The 22,535-nt window shown below is 34.1% G+C and overlaps 1 protein-coding gene across 1 annotated transcript; it reads right to left on the bottom strand.

Annotated features, from left to right (window-relative positions):
* Positions 1-1,818: 1,818 nt before the first annotated feature.
* LOC110713060 (zinc finger protein 8-like) lies at positions 1,819-2,857 on the bottom strand. Its single transcript, XM_021891524.1, has one exon. It carries the CDS (start codon positions 2,599-2,601, stop codon positions 1,849-1,851), a length of 753 nt encoding a protein of 250 aa, XP_021747216.1. The 5' UTR covers positions 2,602-2,857; the 3' UTR covers positions 1,819-1,848.
* Positions 2,858-22,535: the final 19,678 nt, after the last annotated feature.

Raw genomic sequence — 22,535 nt, forward strand, 5'->3', positions numbered from 1 at the left:
CCTGAATAATAAAAAATAGCCATTCATTCTCTCTTTCACCCCAATTTGTCAATATATATGTAAGTATAGGGTGGACACTAGGGGTGAGCAAACCGGGTACCCGGTCAAAATTTTAGGATCTGGACCCGAAATTGGTTGGGACCGGGTCCTAAAATTTGGAACCGGAATTGGAACCGGTACAACCGGGTCCTAAAATTTAGGAATTGGAATTGGTTCCACTGGGTACCGGTTCCGATTCCGGGTACCCACTTATATATATAAGTATTGAAATATAATACAAATCATAATTTTTTTTGGTGTATTTTTACTTTTAGCGTTTAATATTTATATTTTTATATACTTTAAGCGATTTTAATTATATTAAATATTAATATTTGTTTTTTATTTTACTAATTAGTTACGTTCAACATATTTTTGTTTTTTTAAATATATTTTGTACAATATATGTTGGGTAACCGGTATAGTAGAGCGGAGAGAAAAATCTAGAAGTTTTAGGGTTTTGTTTGATAGTGGGTTGAGAGTTTTATAAGCAATTGGGCTTAGAAATTAAAATGGGTTGTACATAACTCTTTAGTTTCTTTAAAACACAAACAATCCATATACTATATCATATACAACCGGGTACCCAGTGGGTACCGGGTCCAAAATTTTAGGATTTGGAACCGGAACCGGTTACAACCGGGTCCGGAATTTTGGACTCGGTCTCGGAACCGGTGAGACCAGTTCTGGGTCCGGACCCGGCGGGTCCTAACCGGTTCCGGGTCCGGCACCGAGTACCCTGGATCTTTGCTCACCCCTAATGGGCACGAAGTGGGGCAGAGCGGGTCTCCTACTTGACCTGCCCAATTGACATCCCTATGTACGTGTTCAATTATATCTAAAAAGTAACTCTTAACAAACATTACAACATATGGAGTAATTAATTGATGGGTGCAAACTAAACCAACCATATTATTATTCATTGTATCATTATTTGTACATATTGAAATGAGGGAGTTTAGTGGGTACGGTGAACAAGCTGATTAAAATCATTGGATTCCTAGTTACACATACTATATAGTAGTACTACATAGATTTATATTAATCATTATTCATATAAAATTATAAGCCTTGCCTTAGCTTCTAATCAACCACTTGGGACCATAGATGATGAACCTAGCTAAACTAATAATACTGTCATATCCGTAACTTCATTCATCAAACTTCTACTCATTTACTATTCATGTGGTTAATGATTTTTATTTTTTATTTTTCTTTGATCGTGCTTAGTAAACTATATATTACAACGCAAAACATAATCATATGAAATCTAGGTTAGATTCATTTCAATGTATAGTTTAAAAAAAAAATTCATATATGTCTATTTATATATAGTTCTCGTAACTGATTATAATACTAATACTACCTCTGTTTTATATTTTTATGCAACTTTGGAATATTTTATGTCTCATAAATAATACCCTTAACTTGCAAAAAATATAAAACGGAGGTAGTAATCAAAATTATGCATTATTGGAGATTGTGTAATATGGAAATGAGTATATCTATTCATAAAAGGCAGGGAGTAATATTAATTTCATTTTATATACTTGTATACATGAAGAAATCAAAACTAATTTAAGATGAATTTCAAAAAAGAAAAAAAAAATTGAAGCTGGCAATCTTTGAAAAAACTAAGTATATGAATTAATATGATATATTATATTAACCTTGTTTCAAAAAAAAAAAAAAAAAATATATATATATATATATAATATATATATATATATATATATATATATATATATATATATATATAAATATTATATTAACCTATGATTTAAGAAAAATGCAAAGAATTCATAAAAGTTACCCAGCTCTAGGAGAGCTTTTGATAACAACATTAGAATCTAACCTAAGCCCTAATTGCAGATCTAGAGATTTACAGCTTTGTTTTGTAACAGGTTTCACTACAACAGGAGTACTATTTTCTGAAGTGCACCTGCTGCCACCATGCGTTACAGTAAACTGTTGGAAAGCCGCCGCCACCCTCGGCTTCTGATGATCGTGTTCGTGTTCATGTTCGTGTTGATAATCAAACTGGCCGAAGCTAATCTGAGATTCTTCATAGAGTGAAAAATGGTTTTCTGCTGGTGCATGATAATAAGATTTAGGATCAAAGTACCATAAAGCACCCGAAGAAGAATTATTGTTTTTCTGTTGGTATGGTTGAAGGTAAAAATTAATACTCGCTTTTCGAGCTTGTAGTTGAAGCCTCTTCTTCTTCATCCTCTCCTTTTTATGGGCATTTTGATGGCCACCTAATGCTTGAGAATTTGCAAATTCTTTGTAACAATATTGACACTCGAATTTCTTTCCGATTTCGATCTCAATGTTGTTGTTGCTGCTGCTGTTGTTGTTAGTAACGGATGAACTTCTTTCACGATCACCCTGGTTTTCCTTTTTATTAGAACCAGAGGAGATTGTGTTGGATGAATTCGTACTTTCTTCGTGTTCGTTCATGTTCTCGGGATTGTTCATGTTCTCGGGATTTTTGTATAAATCGAATTCAAACCCGAACAATTTTAGCTTCTTTTCTACATCATAAGGACTACTCTCCATGTTATTATTTTTTTTTTTTTTTTGGGGTGTTATACAATAACAAAGGAAAGTTTGATCAGTGTTGTTTTATTGTTGTTTCACTAATTTGGTGTTGTTTGTCCTTTGGTATAACCTTCCTTATATAGGACTACTTACGAGGCCGGTTTAGACGATGCGTTGCATCACAAGCAAACATACCTTATGTTAGTTTAATTAACATGAATAGCAAAGGTCAATTTTAAAAAATAAAAATAAAAAAAGATAGAGGAAGGTAGGAAAAAAAAAAAAAACAAAAAGTCATATAAGGGAAGCTCATTTATGCATGCAAAATGGTATATTATATAGTTATTATATAATCTAAGGAAAAAAATTTGAAACTTTTGTATAAAATATTAGATACACCTCTAACTTTCACTATCAAAAGAGATTCAGTTGGTTTAATAATTAAGAAGAATTATGGTAGATAAGCATTATAATTATGAATTGATTTAACTTGCAATTATGGGACATCATGTGGAATAATATAAGCTAATATTCCATGTTTAAAGATGTGAGAATGGTAATATAATAATCATATTATATAGAGAAGTCAAAAAAAGATGGGGATGTAATCACCCTGGTTTATAGTTTAAGGTTCCTGTTGGTCTGTAACAAATCTAGCATACTGTACTTAACAATGTAATTAAAAATTAATTATATATATCTTGACCAACTAACAAGCTAGTGGAGTCATGATATAATGTCATCTACCGAAAAGCTTATTATAATATATACATAAATCTGAATTAATTAATGATACTTAATTAAATAATTTATTTGATTAATTAATAAACATCTACCTTAATTTGGTCTCTAGTCCCATCCACTATGTAGCTTCAAAATTGATGCATATTATTTTAACCTATACTTCTGTAGAAGGTGTGATTATTCAGCTCTAAATGAAGCTTCATTGAACTAATCAAACACCAATGTCTAGACCAGTCAAATCGATAGATCAAGTTGGATGAAGTTGGTTTGTTTATTTATGAGTAGCTTTTGGATCAAAACACTTTAAAGTATAGTTTTATTAGGGTTTTGGACCGAATTAATGGTTAATTATATTTAAGAGTGACAATTGCCAAATCGATTAATCAGATCCGATAAACTTACATGTATGTCGTAATAATAGGTCTTTTTGGATCAAAAAATGTTTATTTCAATTTTGTTTTCTTGATTAGAATTTTGGGTCAAGCAACTATACTCGAGCGAGACCTATGATCGGGTCGGTTAACTAATTAGGTCAGATGAACTTCCATGTGGACATACAACTTGTTTTTGAGGTAGCTTTTAGTCAAATTATTATTCGGTTTTTCAATTAGAACTTTGAGGCGAACTAAAATATTCAAAACACTAAATTTTATACAAAGATCACATATAAGTAACTCTATTTTAAATAAATAAATTAACAAAGAGAGCAACTTGAAGATGTTTATTTTTAATTTTATGACCATATATGTATATGAGAAAAGCTCTTGGAAGAGCAGAGTAGTTGCTACAACAAGCTAAGGAATATTAAGAAGTGGGCAAATGATGTAAGCATAATAATTATATAGTAGTACACTTTATATTATAATTACTAGTGTAAAGTAATAAATTACAATTTAGGAGGTCTTCGTTAAGATCTCAGCATATCTTCTTAGAGCAGGCAAAACCCATATTATATACCCAAATAAAAAGCATATGTTTATAGGTGAATCAAGTCATCAACTATTATTATTGAAATTGAAACAAAGTTATTTTTGTTGGACAGTTGTTCTTGTTGGACCCCATCTTTAGTTTTTGCTTTATTAAGGACATGAGAAAACAAATTAAACTATAATTAGATTATGTTGTTTATTCTATTGTCTCTCTTGATTAGATCTTTTTCTTTGATTGGTGGAAATAGTCCACCAATAGGTTTCCCATACTCTATCAATTCCCACTCTATTTTATTTTATTTTTTATATATTAAATTAGTGATTTTATTTATAATTTTTTCTTTCTTCCTATCTCCTTCATCATCTAATCTTTTCAATCATATTCAAATTGCTTTCTTCTTTATAAGAGAAAAATTCCAAATTAGAGTAGTGAGTATGTTGTCATTGACATGTGGAAGAATATTAGGATATTTTTTTAAAAAAAAAAATAATTAAATTTGTAAATAAGGGATGATTATTTGGATTAAGTTGGCTAGGTGGGTGGGTTGGTTGATTGATTTGATCTAATCTAATCTCTAATTTTCCTGTTAAACTAGAGGATCCTAAGATAACCCCACCATTTTATTAAGCCACATCAATTTTCCATTTTCCATATCATTTAAATACTTTTCCTCTAGACAATTCTTGTCACAAAAATTGTGTACCAAAATTGACCAGGTGAAACTTATACTTTTAAAAGCATAGATCATGTGATATATGTATATATACTTTAAGAAACATTGAACTTTGTCACAAAAACTTAGTTTTTTTCTTTTTTTTTTTTTTTTTTGAAAACCCGTTAAGCTTAGTTATATGCATGGCATTTTTTACTCATTGACATGTTACTATTCTTAGCCAATGCAATTCAGTAAACAAGAAGCAAGAAAAGTTATATACCTGTTGATCTTACCCTTTTATGTCTGCCAAATAAATTTCATCAATAGTGACATGCCTAAATGTGTTTATGAAAGTTGTTGCCTGTCCTATGATAAGGTAAAGTGAGGGATTATATGCATGCAATCTTACCTGATCCGATCTACATGATCGATACAGTTATTGAAAGATATACCCCGAGTAAACTTTAAAATTTTACTCTCTTCGTACTTATATGCGGACTAATTAATTGTTAGGTAATATGCATTTGATTGAGAGTCGTTTTATTTTGTAAAGAACAAAGTTAGAGAATAACATAACCATCATTATTCACTACGTATTTTAAATTAGCTTCTATACACAGTACGTATGTAGATTTTCTGTGGTATTCTTAGTTAAATATATTGTCAATGACCATATCTTAAAAATATTAGGTGATAATTAATCAAAGGTAGGAATGACGATATTACTCATATTAGAGTATACTTTGTACTTAATTGTGTAAATTAAAGATTATCTCATTTCAATGTCCACAATAAAGCATGCATTTTAAAAAAAAATTGTAAATATTTCCATTACTAATTAAAATCACCTCTAAAATTGGCAATGAATGTAGTAGAAATACATGATTAAAAAAAAAATTACTACCTCCGTTAAATATTAATTGCAACTTTGGGGTATTATTTGTGAAATATAAAATATTCTAAAGTTACAACTAATATTTAACGGAGGTAGTACTTAATTTCAAAAGACTATGTATATAAATTTAAGGTATAACTAATAATACAAAATTAAGAGTGATAATTGACCTATCAATTAAAAACGACATATCAAAATGTAGCTTCTTTTTTTTCTTCTTTTTTCTTTTTTGTTGTTGAAAAATTATATTTTGTAGCTTAAAATTTGTTGACAAATAGAAAGCATACACCATTACTACCAAAAATGAAGTATAAGGAAGATTAAATTGATCATATTTACTTAGTCCATCATAATATCTAACATCAAAGAATAGTGCATATCTTGACTTTATTATAAATGGACTCAAAGTAATCCTAATTAGTACTATATATTAAACCAAACACTTGTACAATTAACCCATAAAAAGCTAATTAATTAGGTTCTTTAATTAATCAACAGTAAAATAAGGTATAGAAATGACATTAATTATTAATTAATTACAAAAACATCAGCCAATGAGTGCAAACGTAGCCTTACATGATTGGCCCTAGTAGTGTTTGAAAAGAGATGGGGACAATGAAGCAACGATATGATGTTCTTAGTTATCACATATATTCTCGCTTTCATCATGCACAGTCTTAGATACCAATGTGCTAAGCTAGAAATTTGTTCTAGTTGGTGGAAAAGGAATATTTAGCTTAATATTAAGGAAAATTTGCAATTAAAGGTATTAACTGCATGTTATCCACCCAGCATGTGCCACGTTACGTATCTACTTATATACAAAAAGTCAAAATATCGATCTAAAAGCACACTTCTTCTGTTCACTTTTATTACACCGTTTTGACATTCATTTGTTAATGCATTATAACTTAAATTGTTCACATCGACAACGAATCTAACAACATCACACTAAACTATATATTGTCTTGCAAAAACTTAGCTTTGTCTAGCTTATTTTTGTTTTTATTAGGAATTATAAGTTCAAATAAATTTAGATCTGATCAATTCTCTTTTTAAAGAATTTTGTAACTATTAATCAGCCTTCCCAAGCAGATTAGATGTTGTGGTTAGTACACACTCTAGTATTATTTTTGGAACAAACATTAGTATGTTGGGTGATCAATTAACACCTCTGGGTGATGATTTACCACTTTTGGATTCTACTTAAACGTGGGGGATAAATCTGTAATTTGGCTTCGGTTTATGACACGCACTTACTAGATTAATGCCCGTGTGATGCACGGATTTAACCAAAAATTTTTGCATAATTTAAAATTGTATATTATTGAAATAGTTTTAAAATCAATACATAACTTACTATAATAATAATGTTTGATACTCTAATTCTTAATTCAATGGTACGTGGAAAGTGGAAAAAATAAATAAATAAATAAATAAAAAATAAATAAAAATAAAATAGGGATGTGATATGATATTTTTTGGTGTTCCACCCAATTCACCTTTTGGGCTAATCCAGATTCGGGGATCAATTCTGGGTGGTTAGATTTCAGTCCCCTCCCAACTGTTGTTGTGGGGGATCGAACACGCGGTCCTCCCTACCAAATGTAGTCCCAATTAGGGATGCTAATCGAGTTGAGCAGCTCGTGAGCAACTCAGACTCGGCTTGGTCAAAGCTCGATCAAAACTTGGCTCAACTCGAATTCGACTCGACTCGAGATGTTAACGAGCATGAGTTGAGCAAGCTCTAACTCGACTCGATAAGCTCGTGAGCAACTCGATAATATATTTTATTAATATAGAATTTACAAACAAAGTTATTACCATGAACAAATTTGACACTTAATAAGAGTAAATTTATATTATCAAAAAAGAAAGAGTAAATCTTTAATAATAAATAAAAGAAAACTATATAAAGTGAACAAAAACAATAAAGGCCTATAATTTTAGAAGGCCCAAAACTAACAACCAAATCGTGAGCTACTGGACTCGACTTGAAACTTTAACGAGCACGAGTCGAGCGGGTTTTATTGGCTCGAAACTTTAATGAGCACGAGTTGGCACATGAAAAAAAATTCAAGTCGAGTCGAGCACCCCTCAGCTCGTGATCGACTCGCTCGATTGGCATCCCTAGTCCCAATCACCACTACACCAACAACCAGTTGGTGGGGATGTGATATGATGAGATGAGATTAAATAAAGGAAAAAGAGTTTAGCTCGATAGTCAAAGCAATCTTGCGATCTTTTGGGGGAAAAAATCAGCTTATTTTTCCCAACACAATATAAATAGCATCTCATTAAATAAAAAAACATGATTACCCAAAAAACAGACCAAATAGGAAATTATATTATACAAATATTTTAAAAGATTTTGGCAAGAAAAGATACGAATTATAACATATTTAGAATAAATTTTAAGTTGATTGTGTATATATGTATAGAAGATATAAGAAGTGCAATAAAAAATTAAATTATATAAATATTCTCTAAAACGTTTTTGGCAAGAAAAGAGGGATGATGGTTTTGGAGAGAGAATATTGCACCAGAAATTGACACGTGTCATTCCTGATGTCTGTTTTAGTATTATAATATATTGATATTGATATTGATTACTACTTTAACCTTATTCTATCTTTTTTTTTTTTTTTTTTTTTTTTGAATAATAACCTTAATCTAATCTAGTTCATTTATTACCCAAAAAAAAGTTTAGATGAGGATAAATAAGTTAGGATAAAATTAGTTCAAGATCGAATAAATAAGTTTTAATATATTCAAATAAGGCTAACAAAGGCTACTTAGATTCAATTTTACAATTTGAATAAGTTTGATGATATGTTTTGATAAGTTCAAGTTAATTAATTCAGTTAAATTGTAACTTCAAATAAAGGTAATTTGTTGAGCAAAAGGCACTAAATCATACGAAGTAGATTATAATAGCGCATAGCTTCAATTCAAATAATATAAGGAGGAATGTCACTTGCCATTGTATATATATTGTATTGGCATGGAAATCTGTGGTTGAAATACATTGAAGGTGTACAAGCGATCGAGTATAACAAAAGTGATATGTGTGTGTGTGTTTGTTTAAGGCTTTAAGCTGATAGAGAATATAAACTAATTCCGAGTCTCAGCCATAAGTTTAAGTTTTTAGTTGAATTGGTCCACTAACATGGTATTAAAGCCAGGGTGACAAGGTTACGGTTCAAATCTCATTCACGCCTCCTTTCAAGAAGAATATTTAGTTTTGGGCATGAGTCTAGGCTCATGCTGCATTCATATTTCAAGCTCAACAGACTCTCATATGAATGAGTGTGAAAGAGTATACTCGTAAAATTGATACTAAACCTCAATCATAAGCTTAAACTTTTAGTTAAATGGTGTTCTAACATAAACAACAACCCATAGAAGTGTGATTTGGTCTAGATTCTCAGGCTAGCTAGAAGCCACGGCCGGCAATCATCCCTGGAAAAAGAGAATGAATAAATAATGAAATTTAATAAAGATGATAATTAGAGTATTATGTAAGATTGTAAGTACATTTCCAAGAGAACAATAACAGTACAGACAACAGTACACATGTTGACTGACTTATTATATATTGGCTAGTTTTTCCAAATACAACTACACAAGTTCCAAATAGAGAAATAGGGTCTACTTCTAACTCTCATCATTCTGCTTATTGTCCTTATTCTAAAATTATTATAGCCATTTGATCATTTAAATAAATCTGTTTTTAGCTAAAGGAGAAAACATTTAAATAGAAATTAGGGATGGACTGCCCTTTAGCATATTTTCCATCTTCTAGCTACAATAAGGGATGATTTACAAGCGAATATAAGTTTTGATAAAAATAAGTTCATGTAAAATAAATTCAGGATAGGATTAATCAGATGAGATAAATTTTACTCAACTATTAAGTTTAGATAAGATAAATGAAGTTTATGTAAGAAATAGTGTCTTGAATCGGGAGTTAGGAAGTTTGGGAGGTAGGAAGTTTGGAAGCTAGGAAACTCATGTCGTAAGATGGGAAGGTGCAGCGAGAAATGCCCACGACTTGGGGAGACATGGGCATGCCTCGACGAAGAAGTCACAAAGCTGGGAAGATGCAGCGAGACTAGCCCATGCCTTAGGGAGATACAGGCGTGCCTCAACAAAGAAGATGAGCACTCGCACTGACACACCCATGTCAAATTTTGACACGCCCGTGTCATTTTGTTTTCAAGCTACTGCTTTGCTACTGATCCAGGGCACGCCCATGCCTTGTGTGACACGCCCATGCCTAGGGGGTTTTTGGCTGATTTTGAGCCGTTTGTTCGTGGGCCTTATTTCCTTAATTAAGGCCTTTCTTTCCTAACCTAGGGGTTATTATAAATACTCCTAGGTTATTTCCTAGCCGTGACAATCATTAGTTGAGTAATTATCCAGAAATCTGAAAGCCTTTTATGTATTTCTCATATGTGAGTTTTGAGATAGATAACATTAGAAATCTGAGAGACAATCAATCTATTTCCTGTGATTGGTCTCAAATCTGTTCTAAATATGTAATATGTTTTCCCCAAGATCAATAAAACTATTACTCTCACCTGCCCGTGGACGTAGCCAACACATTGTTGGTGAACCATGTAAATTTGTGTGTCTATTTCTTGTTAATTTTACATTCAATATTTAGTCTTTCTTGCATCTGTTATAACAAATTGGTATCAAGAGCTTAGGCTCGTGGCCAAGGATTTAATTTTGGTGAGAAAGATGGCTGCTTTGAATGTGAAAATCGACAAATTCACGAGGAGGAATAGTTTTAGTCTGTGGCATATCAAGATGCGGGCTTTATTGAGGCAACAAGGGCTATGGGCGCCGTTAAATAAGAAGTCATCGGATTCGGTATCATTGAAATGGCAATCTTGGAGGAGAAGGCACACTCAACAATCATGTTGCGTCTGGCAACCAATGTTATCGCCGAGGTCGCAGAGGAGGAAACCGCATCGGGTCTGTGGTTGAAGCTGGAGAGTCTATACATGACGAAGTCATTAACCAATAAGTTTGTTGACCCAAAGTTTTGATGTTGACTTAATGGAACTTAAGCAAATTCATAAAGACTTAACTTTGCATTTTGAGTTGTGTGTATAACTAGTTCTTAGGAGAATTAATTTATGTGTTACGACAATCCAGAGAAGGAAGGAGCGTGTAACAAGGTTTGAAGGCAGCTCGTGAAGTTAAGGAAGGCAATGAAGTAACTCAGAGGTCGAGTTCCTTGAGGGAGGAACTGAAGCTTCAGAGTAAAAGCTTCAAGAGAAGAGTTCGAGGAGTCTAATTTATCTTCTATTTATATTAGGCTTCTTATGTTCATTTTAAGTACATTGATATTAATTAGGAGTCAAGTGGATTTTTATTTTATATGATAAGTTTTTATTTTCCATATCTTAAAGGATTAATACTGTTTTTTAATCCCAACTTTTACCAATTTAGTTTCATTAATCCCAACTTTGGATTATTCCTCAATAATCCCAACTTTAAGGTGGCCTATCATTCTTCAATCCCAAAAACCGGTTACCGGTTGAATGGGTTAATTTATTTTTTTTGTTAAAGTGACATGTGTCACAAATTAATTGGTTAAAAAAATATTTTAAAAAAATACAAAATTTAAAAAATTAAAAAAAATCATAAAACCAGCCACCAGCCACAAAACCGGCCAGCCTCCCCATGACGTCGTCCAGCCGCCCAAATGCACCGGTACTCCCCTAGAAAACCTCTTGCCACCGTCGCCAACCATTTCCCCTCCTTCCGCCTTGGCCTCGGCCACAAAACCCCTTTTCATTTTCTCTCTCCTCTCAATTGACACCAGCCACGAAATCCGGCCACTTGTACGCCGGCCGGTCGTGAACCTCCCTTGAAACCCCTCCCCTACTCTTGAAAACACCTAAACCTCCCCTAAAACCTTTGTTTTCGTGGCTGGTGGCTGTAATTTTGGAGATCGTGGCTGTGATTGTGGGTTTCAAGGCTGCGATTTTGGGGTTTCGATGACTGCGTAGGGGAATGGGAGGGGGTTTCGGGGAGGGGGGAAAACGGCTACGACTCAAGGGGTGGGGGAGACGCGGCGTTCCGGCGAGGGGAGGGGCGGCGGACTGGGCAGTGGTAGTGGAGGTTAGGGTGGGACGGTGGGGGAGAGGAGGTTAGCTGTTTTATGGTTTTTTTCCGTTTTTTTTTTTCGTTTTTTGTTTTTGTTTTTTTAAATTTTTAGACCAATCAGGGCTTGACACGTGTCAAGTGGCCTGATATAATAGGTTTAGTTACCGGTTGGGTATGAAGAAGGATACGCCATCTTAAAGTTGGAATCATTGAGGAATAAACCAAAGTTGGGATTAATGAAACTAAATTGGTAAATGATGGGATTAAAAAACGGTATTAATCCTATCTTAAATTGGATATTTTATTTACGGAATATTTTAGAAAATATCTTTTTGATAAATTTCTTTTTAAGTTAAAGATTTTCTGTTTAATTTATTTACTTATTTTCTTAGAAAATCTATTTTGGAAAATATCTTTTAAACGTGTGTTTACTTTGTCAAAATCAATTGAGATGAGTAAGGAAGTGATAAAACGTTTTCAGTAAAATTAGGGAAGTTGGTTTTGCTTGCTGTACAAGTTCCCTCTAACTGCATATTCCTAAAACTTAGGAAGTTGTGGCTAAGTGGGGATAAAGTAATGGTGGAATCAACTACCTTACTCTTCTATAAATAGACTTGGTTTTCAATTGGGATAAAGACACTTGAGCATTGCAATCTTTCTTGTTTTAAAAAGAGTCGAAATCCACTTGAGTCCTTGAGTGTCTTTGTGCTTAATATTAGCGTTAATCTAGAGTTGTATTGGGTTAAAGTTTGAGTGAACTCTAAAGTGTATATTGCTTTGAGTGAAGCAAGGAGAAAGAGAGAATTAAAGAGTTCAACTGGTTGAGGGATCAGTTGAAAGGGAAGCTCGAGTTTGTTAAGGAACTTGAGTTAGAGTCTTAGATTTTAATAGGTTGTTTTCCCTATTATAATTAAGAGTTGAGTTTTAAAATCCCTTGTGGTCGTGGTTTTTCTTCTTGATTAGGGCCAAGAAGTTTTCCACGTAAAACTCTCTTTGCACTTTAAGCTTCTTTAAGTTTTGTTTTTTTAATTCCGCAAAAATTACCCTAATTCCGCAAAAATTACCCTAGTTCCTCTACAATACAATTCCCCCCCTCTTGTATTGTTCATTCGAGTCAACAATTGGTATCAGAGCTAGGTTCCTCGGAGAAATCAGGAAACGCTGACTAGTTAAGTTTCTAGAATCAAGATGAACAATCACGAGAAGTTGGAAGAAGGTTACTGTACACAACGACCACCTATGTTCAATGGAAAGTTCTACACTTATTGGAAGAACATGATGGAGATTTTTATCAAAGCCGAGAACTACCAAGTTTGGAGGATTATTGAAGTTGGCGATTTCGAAATCACCAAAACAAATGCTGAAAATGAGGTAGTTCCTAAACCTATGTCTAAATTTAAAAAAGAAGACTTTGATATAATGGAAATTAATGCACTTGCTGTTAAACTGCTTCACTGTGGTCTTGGACCTCATTAACACAATCGTGTTATGGGTTGCAAGAAGGCTAAAGAAATTTGGGATTTATTGCAAAGTTACTCTCGAAGGAACTAACAAAGTAAAATGTTCTCAAATTGATTTTCTTATGTCTAAGTATGAACGTTTTGAAATGCAGCCAAAAGAAACTATCCAGGAAATGTTGACTAGATTTACTAACATTATTAACGAGTAAGTTTCTCTTGGAAAGAAAATCCCTATTGATGAGTAGGTTAGAAAAGTTTTGAGAAGTCTTCCTCGAGACGAAAGATGGAGAGCCAAGGTGACCGCCTTACAGGAAACTAAAGACTTCACTAAGTTCAATATTGAGCAACTTGTTGGTTCCCTCATGACACATGAATTACACTTGGGAACTAGCAACAGTGAAGAGAACAGAGGAAAAGGTCTAGCTCTCAAATCTAGAGAACAAGAGGACTCAGAGGTAGATGAAAAGGAAGCTATCATGTTGGTGAGAAGGTTCAAAAAGATGTTCAAAAGAAACAATCGAACAAGGAACTTCACCAAAATGACCTCTACATCAAAAGCTGACTCTGGTTGTCACAAATGTGGATCTCAAGATCACTTTATTCAAGAGTGTCCACCTAAGGATATAAAGAAAGGAAAAGGGAAGGCCAAGGAACAAAGCAAGGGCAACAAGACTCCATTCTCCAAAACCGATATTAGGAAGGCCATGATACCTGCTTAGGGAGATTCTAAGAGTGAAGATGAAGAGGAACAACCTGAAGAAGAAACAGCCAACCTATGTTTGATGGCTAAACGAGATGAAAATGCTTATAATGATGAGCTTGCTAAAGAGTTATTCCTTGAACCTAAACAACTTAGAACTCTCTCTAAAGAAGTACTTATTGATTTTCTTTTAGAAATGGAAGACGATTGGAGAACTTATTTAACTCGTTTAAATGAATGTGAAAAAGCTCTCAAAGTTTGTAAAGAACACAGTACTTGGCTTGAAAACCAACGCATTGATGTTCAAGGTAGATTCTTTTATCTCTTTGACAAAAATATTCTTCTAAAAGAAATGAATGAGATACTGAATTATGAAAATATCATGGTTAATATAGAACTCACTCAATACAAGCTTGCTAGAGTGCAGATTTGAATTCGCCAAGTTCCTCTTCTAGATCTATGCCTAAATTTAATGAAGATTTCGAAAACCTGAAAATGAATCTTGATGAGTTATTGGAAAGGCAAATTTGGAAAAGGAACTTACTATAAGAAAAGAAAGAGGCACTATTCATCCTGGTGTTCCTAAATGTATTGAGAATGCTCAAACCAAGAAAACTGAAGGATTAGGATACATTCGAACTAAGCATAAGTGCAAACAGAAAAAATATGTTGATTTGCCTAGTTACAAAGTGTGTTCCTTCTATTTAAAAACTGGTCATTTAGTTGATACTTGTAAAAAGAAGGAAGAATGTGTTAGTAAGAATGTTAGGCAAGGTTGGGTTTGAAAAATCTGATATTGCTTCAACGACCAAGGAACCCAATGAAACCTAGGTTCCTAAAACTAATCAATAGTTCTTTGCAGGTCTTAGTGAGGGGGAACAACACGTGGTACCTCAACAGAGGTTGTTCAAAGCATATGACAGGAGATAAATCAAAATTCCTCTCACTTGAGACCTATCCAGGAGGAACTGTGACCTTTTGAGACAATAAGAAGGGTGAAGTTGTGGTAAAAGGAAAAGTAGAAAGGTCCAATTCCTATTCAATTGAAAGCGTACTTTTGGTCAAGGGTTTGATGCACCATTTGCTGAGCATATCACAATTTTGTGATAAAGGAAATTCTGTAAGTTTTACTTCAGATAAAAGAAAAAAAATTATAACAAAACAGGGAGGGTTGTTCTAAAAGGAACTAGAAAAGGGAACACTTATATTGTGGATCTCAATTCTGTCCCAAGGAACAACCTTACATGCCTAAGTGCCATTGTTGATGATCCTTTATCATGGGTTACCTTCAGTCAAGTTCCTTGTGCAACATACATGAGAAGCATGTGTAAGAGGCAAGCAAGTCAGATCTTATTCTTATGGATTTGTGTGGCCCCATGCATGTTCAAAGTAGAAGTGAAAAGAAATATGTTCTAGTTATAATTTATGATTTTTCTAGATTTACCCGGGTGATTTTTTTTGTCTAGCAAGGATGAAAATTTTGATGAATTTGTGTCTTTTGCCAAGAGAGTGTAAAAATCGAGTGGACATCAAATAATTCACATTCGATCGGACCATGGAAAAGAGTTCAAAAATTCAAACTTCGATGATTTTTGCAAGGAGAATGGCATGGATCATAACTTCTCAACTTCAAGAACCCCTCAACAAAATGGGGTTGTTGAAAGGAAGAACAGGACCCTAGAAGACATGGCAAGAACTATGCTCATTTCTAGTAGTCTTCCAAGGAACTTCTAGGCTAAAGCTATAAATACTGCTTGCTATATTATCAATCGAGTTATGATGAGACCAATCATCAATAAGACTCCTTATGAACTGTTTAAGGGAAGAAAACCAAATATTTCTCACTTTAGAGCTTTTGGATGCAGGTGCTTTGTGCATAACAATGAAAAAAGGAACATTGGTAAATTTGATGAAAGAAGTGATGAAGTTGTGTTCCTTGGTTATGCCTCAAATAGCAAGGCTTCCAGAGTTAACAACAAAAATTCTATGTGTGTCGAAGAAAGCATTCATGTTATCTTTGATGAATCTAATGTGTATATGAATGTGCGGAACAAGACACTAATGATTATGAAATTAGCATGATAAGAACCAGGGAAGAAGATGAAGAAATCTTAAAGCAAACCAAGGAAAGTGAGAAGGAACCAGTGCCAGAACAACAAGAGAATGTTGAAGTTCCTCAGCCTGAAATTCAAGAGGAACAAGAAAGTGAAGAAACTGGCAACGAAGAGGAAGCAGGAGAAACTGAGTCAGAAGTGCCTTAAATTGGAGTTCCAGCCAGAGAGTTTCAACCAAAACCATTCAAATATCAAGGCTCTCATCCTACTGATCTCATAATAAGTGATATTAGTAGAGGAACTCAAACCAGATCGCAAATGAGGAAATTTTGTGCCCTTTAAGCTTTTCTATCCATAATTGAGCCAAGGAATCATGAAGAGGCTCTAAAAGATGCTGACTAGATAATTTCCATGCAAGATGAACTCAATAAATTCGAGAGAAACAAAGTATGGCATCTTGAGGAGAAACCCAAGAACAAAAAGGTGATAGGGCTCAAGTGGGTATTCAGAAACAAGCTGGATGAATATGGAAAAATTGTGAAAAACAAGTCCAGACTTGTTGTGAAAGGCTATAATCAACAAGAAGGTACTGATTTCAAGGAAACCTTTGAACCTGTTGCTAGATTAGAAGCTATTAGAAAGTTAATTGCTTTTGCTTCCTTTATGGGTTTTAAATTATACAAATGGATGTTAAATGTGCTTTCCTAAATGGTTTTCTTGAAGAGGATGTTTTTTGTGGAACAGCCACCTGGTTTTGAAAATTCCCAATTTCTTAATCATGTCTTTAAGCTTGATAAAGCTCTCTATGGGATGAAACAAGCACCAAGAGATTGGTATGAAAGGCTCTCTAAGTTCCTTCTTCAAAATGATTTTAAAAGAGGAAAAGTTGATAAAACCTTGTTTTTGAAATTTGAAGAAATTAACTTATTAGTTGTTCAAATATATGTTAATGATATTATATTTGGAGCAACTAACGAAAGTTTGTGCAAGTGCTTTGCAAATCTGATGAGTGGAGAATTCAAAATGAGTATGATGGGGGAACTGAATTTCTTTCTTGGACTTCAAATCAAACAAATTGAGAAAGGAATTGCAATTCACCATTAAAAATATGTCAAGGAACTACTGAAGAAATATAATCTTGACCGAGCAAAAAAAAAATCATACTCCCATGGGTACTGGCACAAGACTAGATGAAGATCCACAAGCAAGGAACTAGTGTAGATCAAACAAAATATAAAGGTATGATCGGATCTCTTCTTCATCTAACTGCTAGTAGACCTGATATTGCATTTAGTGTTGGCTTATGCGCTAGGTTTCAATCTAATCCTAAGGAGTCACACCAACTTCAGTTAAGAGGATCCTTAGATAACTCAAAGGAACTAACAATCTTTGTCTCTTCATACTTTTGATTTAAAAGATTTTGCAGATGCTGACTATGCAGGAGACTTGGTGAATAGAAAAAGTACTTCAGGAATGATCCTGTTCCTCGGGCCATGCCTAGTTTCTTAGGGCTCTAAGAAAAAAAATACAGTGGCCTTATCAACTGCTAAAGCCGAATATGTAGCTATTGCAGCTTGTTGCTCACAAGTACTTTGGATAAAGCAACAACTAAGAGACTATGGTATGAATTATGATTGCATTCCTTCCTATTGTGATAATACTAGTGCCATATGCATTTCAAAAGATCCAGTTCATCATTCTCGTGTGAAGCATACTCACATAAGGCATCACTTCCTTAAGGATAATGTGGAAAAAGGCTTGATTAAATTAGATTTTAGAGATACTGAAAATCAGATTGCTGACATACTTACTAAGCCTTTAAGCAGGGATAAGTTTGAAAGGATGCGCATGGAACTTGGTATGATACAATTGAGTTAAGAAGACCTCAAGTTCCCCCCAAGGTATAAATCAATCTTGTATGCTTTTTAGGTGTCTTCCACAACTTGAATATGTGAAAACATAGTCCTGAGCTAATTAGAATGTATGGCATTGCATATGGGATTGTGGTTGTACGTGAAAAAAAACAATTGTATTAAGCATGTTAATATTACATTCAAGCTATGTTGTTTTGTTCCAAGTTCCTCCGCATTTTTATCTCTAAAAAGATTCATTTATATCTTATCAAATTAATTAGATGTGCAGTTAATTAATTTTATCTTTTAAATATTTTAAACTCTATCTCAAAAAATCTGAGTCTTAGAATTTTAATCTGAATTTCAAAATCTTCTCTTTATTTAAATGCCTTAGACCCTTCAATTTCACATCACATTAGTTGAGGTTCTAATCTAGGCCAACGGAGAAGTTTTTACCATCCTTCATCAAACAACACCTCACCATTCAATTAACCTTCCACACACTTCCACCGACTCTCTTTAAACCCCCCCAAATTCTTACCCCTATAAATGGAACCAAACCCTAACCACTGTTCCTCACCACCTCACTCCGTAAAATATACACTACACTTCACCGATTCACCTTCCTCACCCATGGAAATTTCTCCAAATTTTAAAACCTCTCCACAAAAAGACTCACCAATGGACATTGAGTTAGAATCCACCTTCAAAGAAAAATCGAAGAGCATGCCTGCTGAACGAAAAGAATCGAAGAAAAGGAAACTCGAGGAAGCTGAACCATAATGGGAGGAACTAGGTGAACCAATTCAAGAGAAAAAATCAAAATCGAGTGTTGTTAAGAGGCTTGAAGCAAGCTCTGATCGGTTCATACCTGGTTTTTGCATCAATTTAAAGTGGTGCAAGGCCTGTAAGTATTCTAAACTTCTTGAAATTCTTGAAGCTTCAAATTTGATAAAATTGTTTAGTGAATGTTTCGATAATGTACCTGCTCGTGCACCATTAAAAGAATTTTGTGCTAATTTTAAAAATGAATATGGTGTATGCTCGAGCAAATAAAGTTAAAAATCGAAAAATATGTTTTGATGCTGATGACTTGTGTGCTATATTTGGAACTCCTAATGTGGAGTTTGATGAGTATTTCAAAGGAGAAACAGAATTGGGAGTTGGGGAGGTACCAATTGGACAGATTGTAGAGTCAATTGGTAGAAAAGCCTCGAAGGTGAGAACTAACCATAACCTAATTTCTCCAATTCAAAAACTGCTTTTTGTCTTTGCGCACCAAGCCATTGTTCCTAAAACTCAACACAGGAACGAGGCAAATCACCTTGACGTTGTGGTGATGTATTGCCTTGAAAACAAAATACAATTTTCCCTCCATAATGATCAAACACCTCACTCACTGCATTACAAACCATTTGAAAATTCCCTACACAAACTTGCTAATCATACTCATTGAGAGTTGTGGTGTCCCTCTTGCAAACCTTGAGTGCCTCAAGCTAAAAACCAATCACTATGTCCAACCCAAAACCCTTGAAGCTCAAAACCTACATGTTGTTGATGGTGTTACTCAGTTCCTTCCTAAGCCAAAACCCAAAACTCAAATTAATAAGGAGGAAAATGAGAAATTAACTACTGAGGAAGAATTGGAGAAATGGCTGGAGGAAGATGATGAGCCTGAGGGAGTTTTGGAGAGCTAGGAGAAAAAGAAAGAAAAAGTAGAGGAATCTGACAATGGGAAGAAACCAGTTGGAAAAAGGAAGAGTGTGAGGTTGGATTTTAAGCCAAGATTGAAGGTTGACCCTTCCTTTGTTGATTTGAGTGAGGCAAAAGTATTTGTTCAGGGGAAACAGGGTACTTTTGAACAAGCTTCTGTAATGCGTTCTATTCCAGCAGGTACAAGTTTGCTGCCTTTAGCTCTCCAAGTTCCTCACAGGAACTAAGAGAGCTAAAGGAGTCTGTGAAGAAACTGACAGATGCATAGCCTGCTTTGCTTCAAAGGATCAAGGCTCTTGAGAAGGTGGTGGATGACCTTGCAAAGGCCTCAAAAGATCTGGTCACTGAACTTAAACAGAGCACCACTGCTCTTTCTCAAGGACATGAGAACCTGATGAAGAAGCTGAAATACCTTGTAGTGGAGAAGAACCCAAATGAAAATGCAAGAGAAGAACACAACTCCTCTGCCCCTATTGATGAAGCCTGATTTCTTGTTTTTTGCTTAGCCTACAAATTTGAACTTTGAACTTGGTCTGTATTAAAACTATTTTTATTTTGCTTGCTTTGGGTCTGTAAACATTAAACAGGGTATTTGTTTTTGGACTTTGATGTTTGGAGGAACATAAGTTTGCTTTTATGATGTTAATATTTTCTTGCATGCTTTAGACTATTTGCATACTATTTCTTCCTATATGTGCTTTGTTCTATGCTTTGGACACAAACCATATTTGATTGTGCTGTTTTATGATACATATATGTGCATTAATTTTGATGAAATCCAAAAGGGGGAAAAGAAGGCAAACTCAATTGTTGACAAAGCTTAAGCTCTCCATCCATCAAGTCTTATGATGAGGTATATATTCTAGTTCGTTTTTTTTAAGGTCTAAAATTTAAGGTCTGTTTTTTTTTTATTATTCTAACTTCATTGCTGCTAATAGAGTTTGCTTGGGTTTGTCATTCATAAAAAAGGGAGAATATTGTTGACCCTAAGTTTTGATGATGACTTAATGGAACTTAAGCAAACTCATAAAGACTTAACTTTGTGTTTTGAGTTGTGTGTATGATAGGTTCTTAGGAGAATTAAGTTATGTGTTATGACAATCCAGAGAATGAAGGAGCATGTAACAAGGTTTGAAGGCAGCTCGTGAAGTTAAGGAAGGCAATGAAGTAAATCAGAGGTCGAGTTCCTTGAGGGAGGAACTGAAGCTTTAGAGTAAAAGTTTTAAGAGAAGAGTTCGAGGAGTCTAATTTATCTTCTGTTTATTTTAGGCTTCTTATGTTCATATTAAGTACATTGATATTAATTAGGAGTCAAGTGGATTTTTATTTTATATGATAAGTTTTTATTTTCCATATATTAAATTGGATATTTTATTAATGGAATATTTTTTAAAATATCTTTTTGATAAATATCTTTGTAAGTTATAGATTTTCTATTTAATTTATTTACTTATTTTCTTAGAAAATCTATTTTGGAAAATATCTTTTAAACGTGTGTTTACTTTGTCAAAATCAATTGAGATGAGTAAGGAAGTGATAAAACGTTTTCAGTAAAAGTAGGGAAGTTGGTTTTGCTTGTTGTACAAGTTCCCTCTAACTGCATATTCCTAAAACTTAGGAAGTTGTGGCTAAGTGGGGCTAAAGTAATGGTGGAATCAACTACCTTACTCTTCTATAAATAGACTTGGTTTTCAATTGGGATAAAGACACTTGAGCATTGCAATCTTTCTTGTTTTAAAAAGAGTCGAAATCCACTTGAGTCCTTGAGTGTCTTTGTGCTTAATATTAGCGTTAATCTAGAGTTGTATTGGGTTAGAGTTTGAGTGAACTCTAAAGTGTATATTGCTTTGAGTGAAGCAAGGAGAAAGCTAAGAGAGAATTAAAGAGTTCAACTGGTTGAGGGATCAGTTGAAAGGGAAGCTCGAGTTTGTTAAGGAACTTGAGTTAGAGTCTTAGATTGTAATAGGTTGTTTGCCCTATTATAATTAAGATTTGAGTTTTAAAATCCCTTGTGGTCATGGTTTTTCTTCTTGATTAGGGCCAAGAAGTTTTCCACATAAAATCTCTCTTTGCACTTTAAGTTTCTTTAAGTTTTGTTTTATTAATTCCGCAAAAATTACCCTAGTTCCTCTACAATACATTTCACCCCCCTCATGTATTGTTCATTCGAGCCAACAAAGTTGCTGTTGAAGCAAAGTTTGTTCGGTGTGTGAATGTTTGAAGGTACATCCCTTAGAGAACACTTAGATCAATTGAATACGATTTTGCTAAAATTGCGTAATATGGATGTTAAGGTTGAGGATAAGGATGCTGCCTTAATTCTATTAGTGTCTTTGCCGGTGTCATATGAGAATTATTTACAGTGTTGTATTATTGGTAAAGAGATATTGTCTCTAGAGGAGGTTAGATCTGCTCTCCATACTAGAGAGTTGTGCTATAAGGCATGCATGTGGTACAGGTACAGATGATCAGGCTGCTGGATTAGTGGCCAGTGAAGGTAATGGACAGGGGAATTTGGGGAGAAAATCGAGGAAATCGTATTCTAGGGGTCCTAAACCTAGTGATGTTTGTAATTACTGTAAGGAGAAGGGGCATTGGAAATCTGAATGTCCCAAGAAGATGAGACAACAGAAAAATTATGAGTCTTCTGATATTGCAGTTGGAGACACCCGTTCAGAAGAGGATTATGTCCTGATTGCTGATGAACGTGCGCACAATCTGATATGTGGGTTCTAGATTTGGGGGCGTCTTATCATATGTGTTCATGCAGGGAGAGGTTTACGAACTACAAGCAGATTGATGGAGGTGTTACTATGGCCGACAAC

Source organism: Chenopodium quinoa, unplaced genomic scaffold (assembly GCF_001683475.1).
Source record: "Chenopodium quinoa cultivar QQ74 unplaced genomic scaffold, ASM168347v1, whole genome shotgun sequence".
Classification (NCBI taxonomy): domain Eukaryota; kingdom Viridiplantae; phylum Streptophyta; class Magnoliopsida; order Caryophyllales; family Amaranthaceae; genus Chenopodium; species Chenopodium quinoa.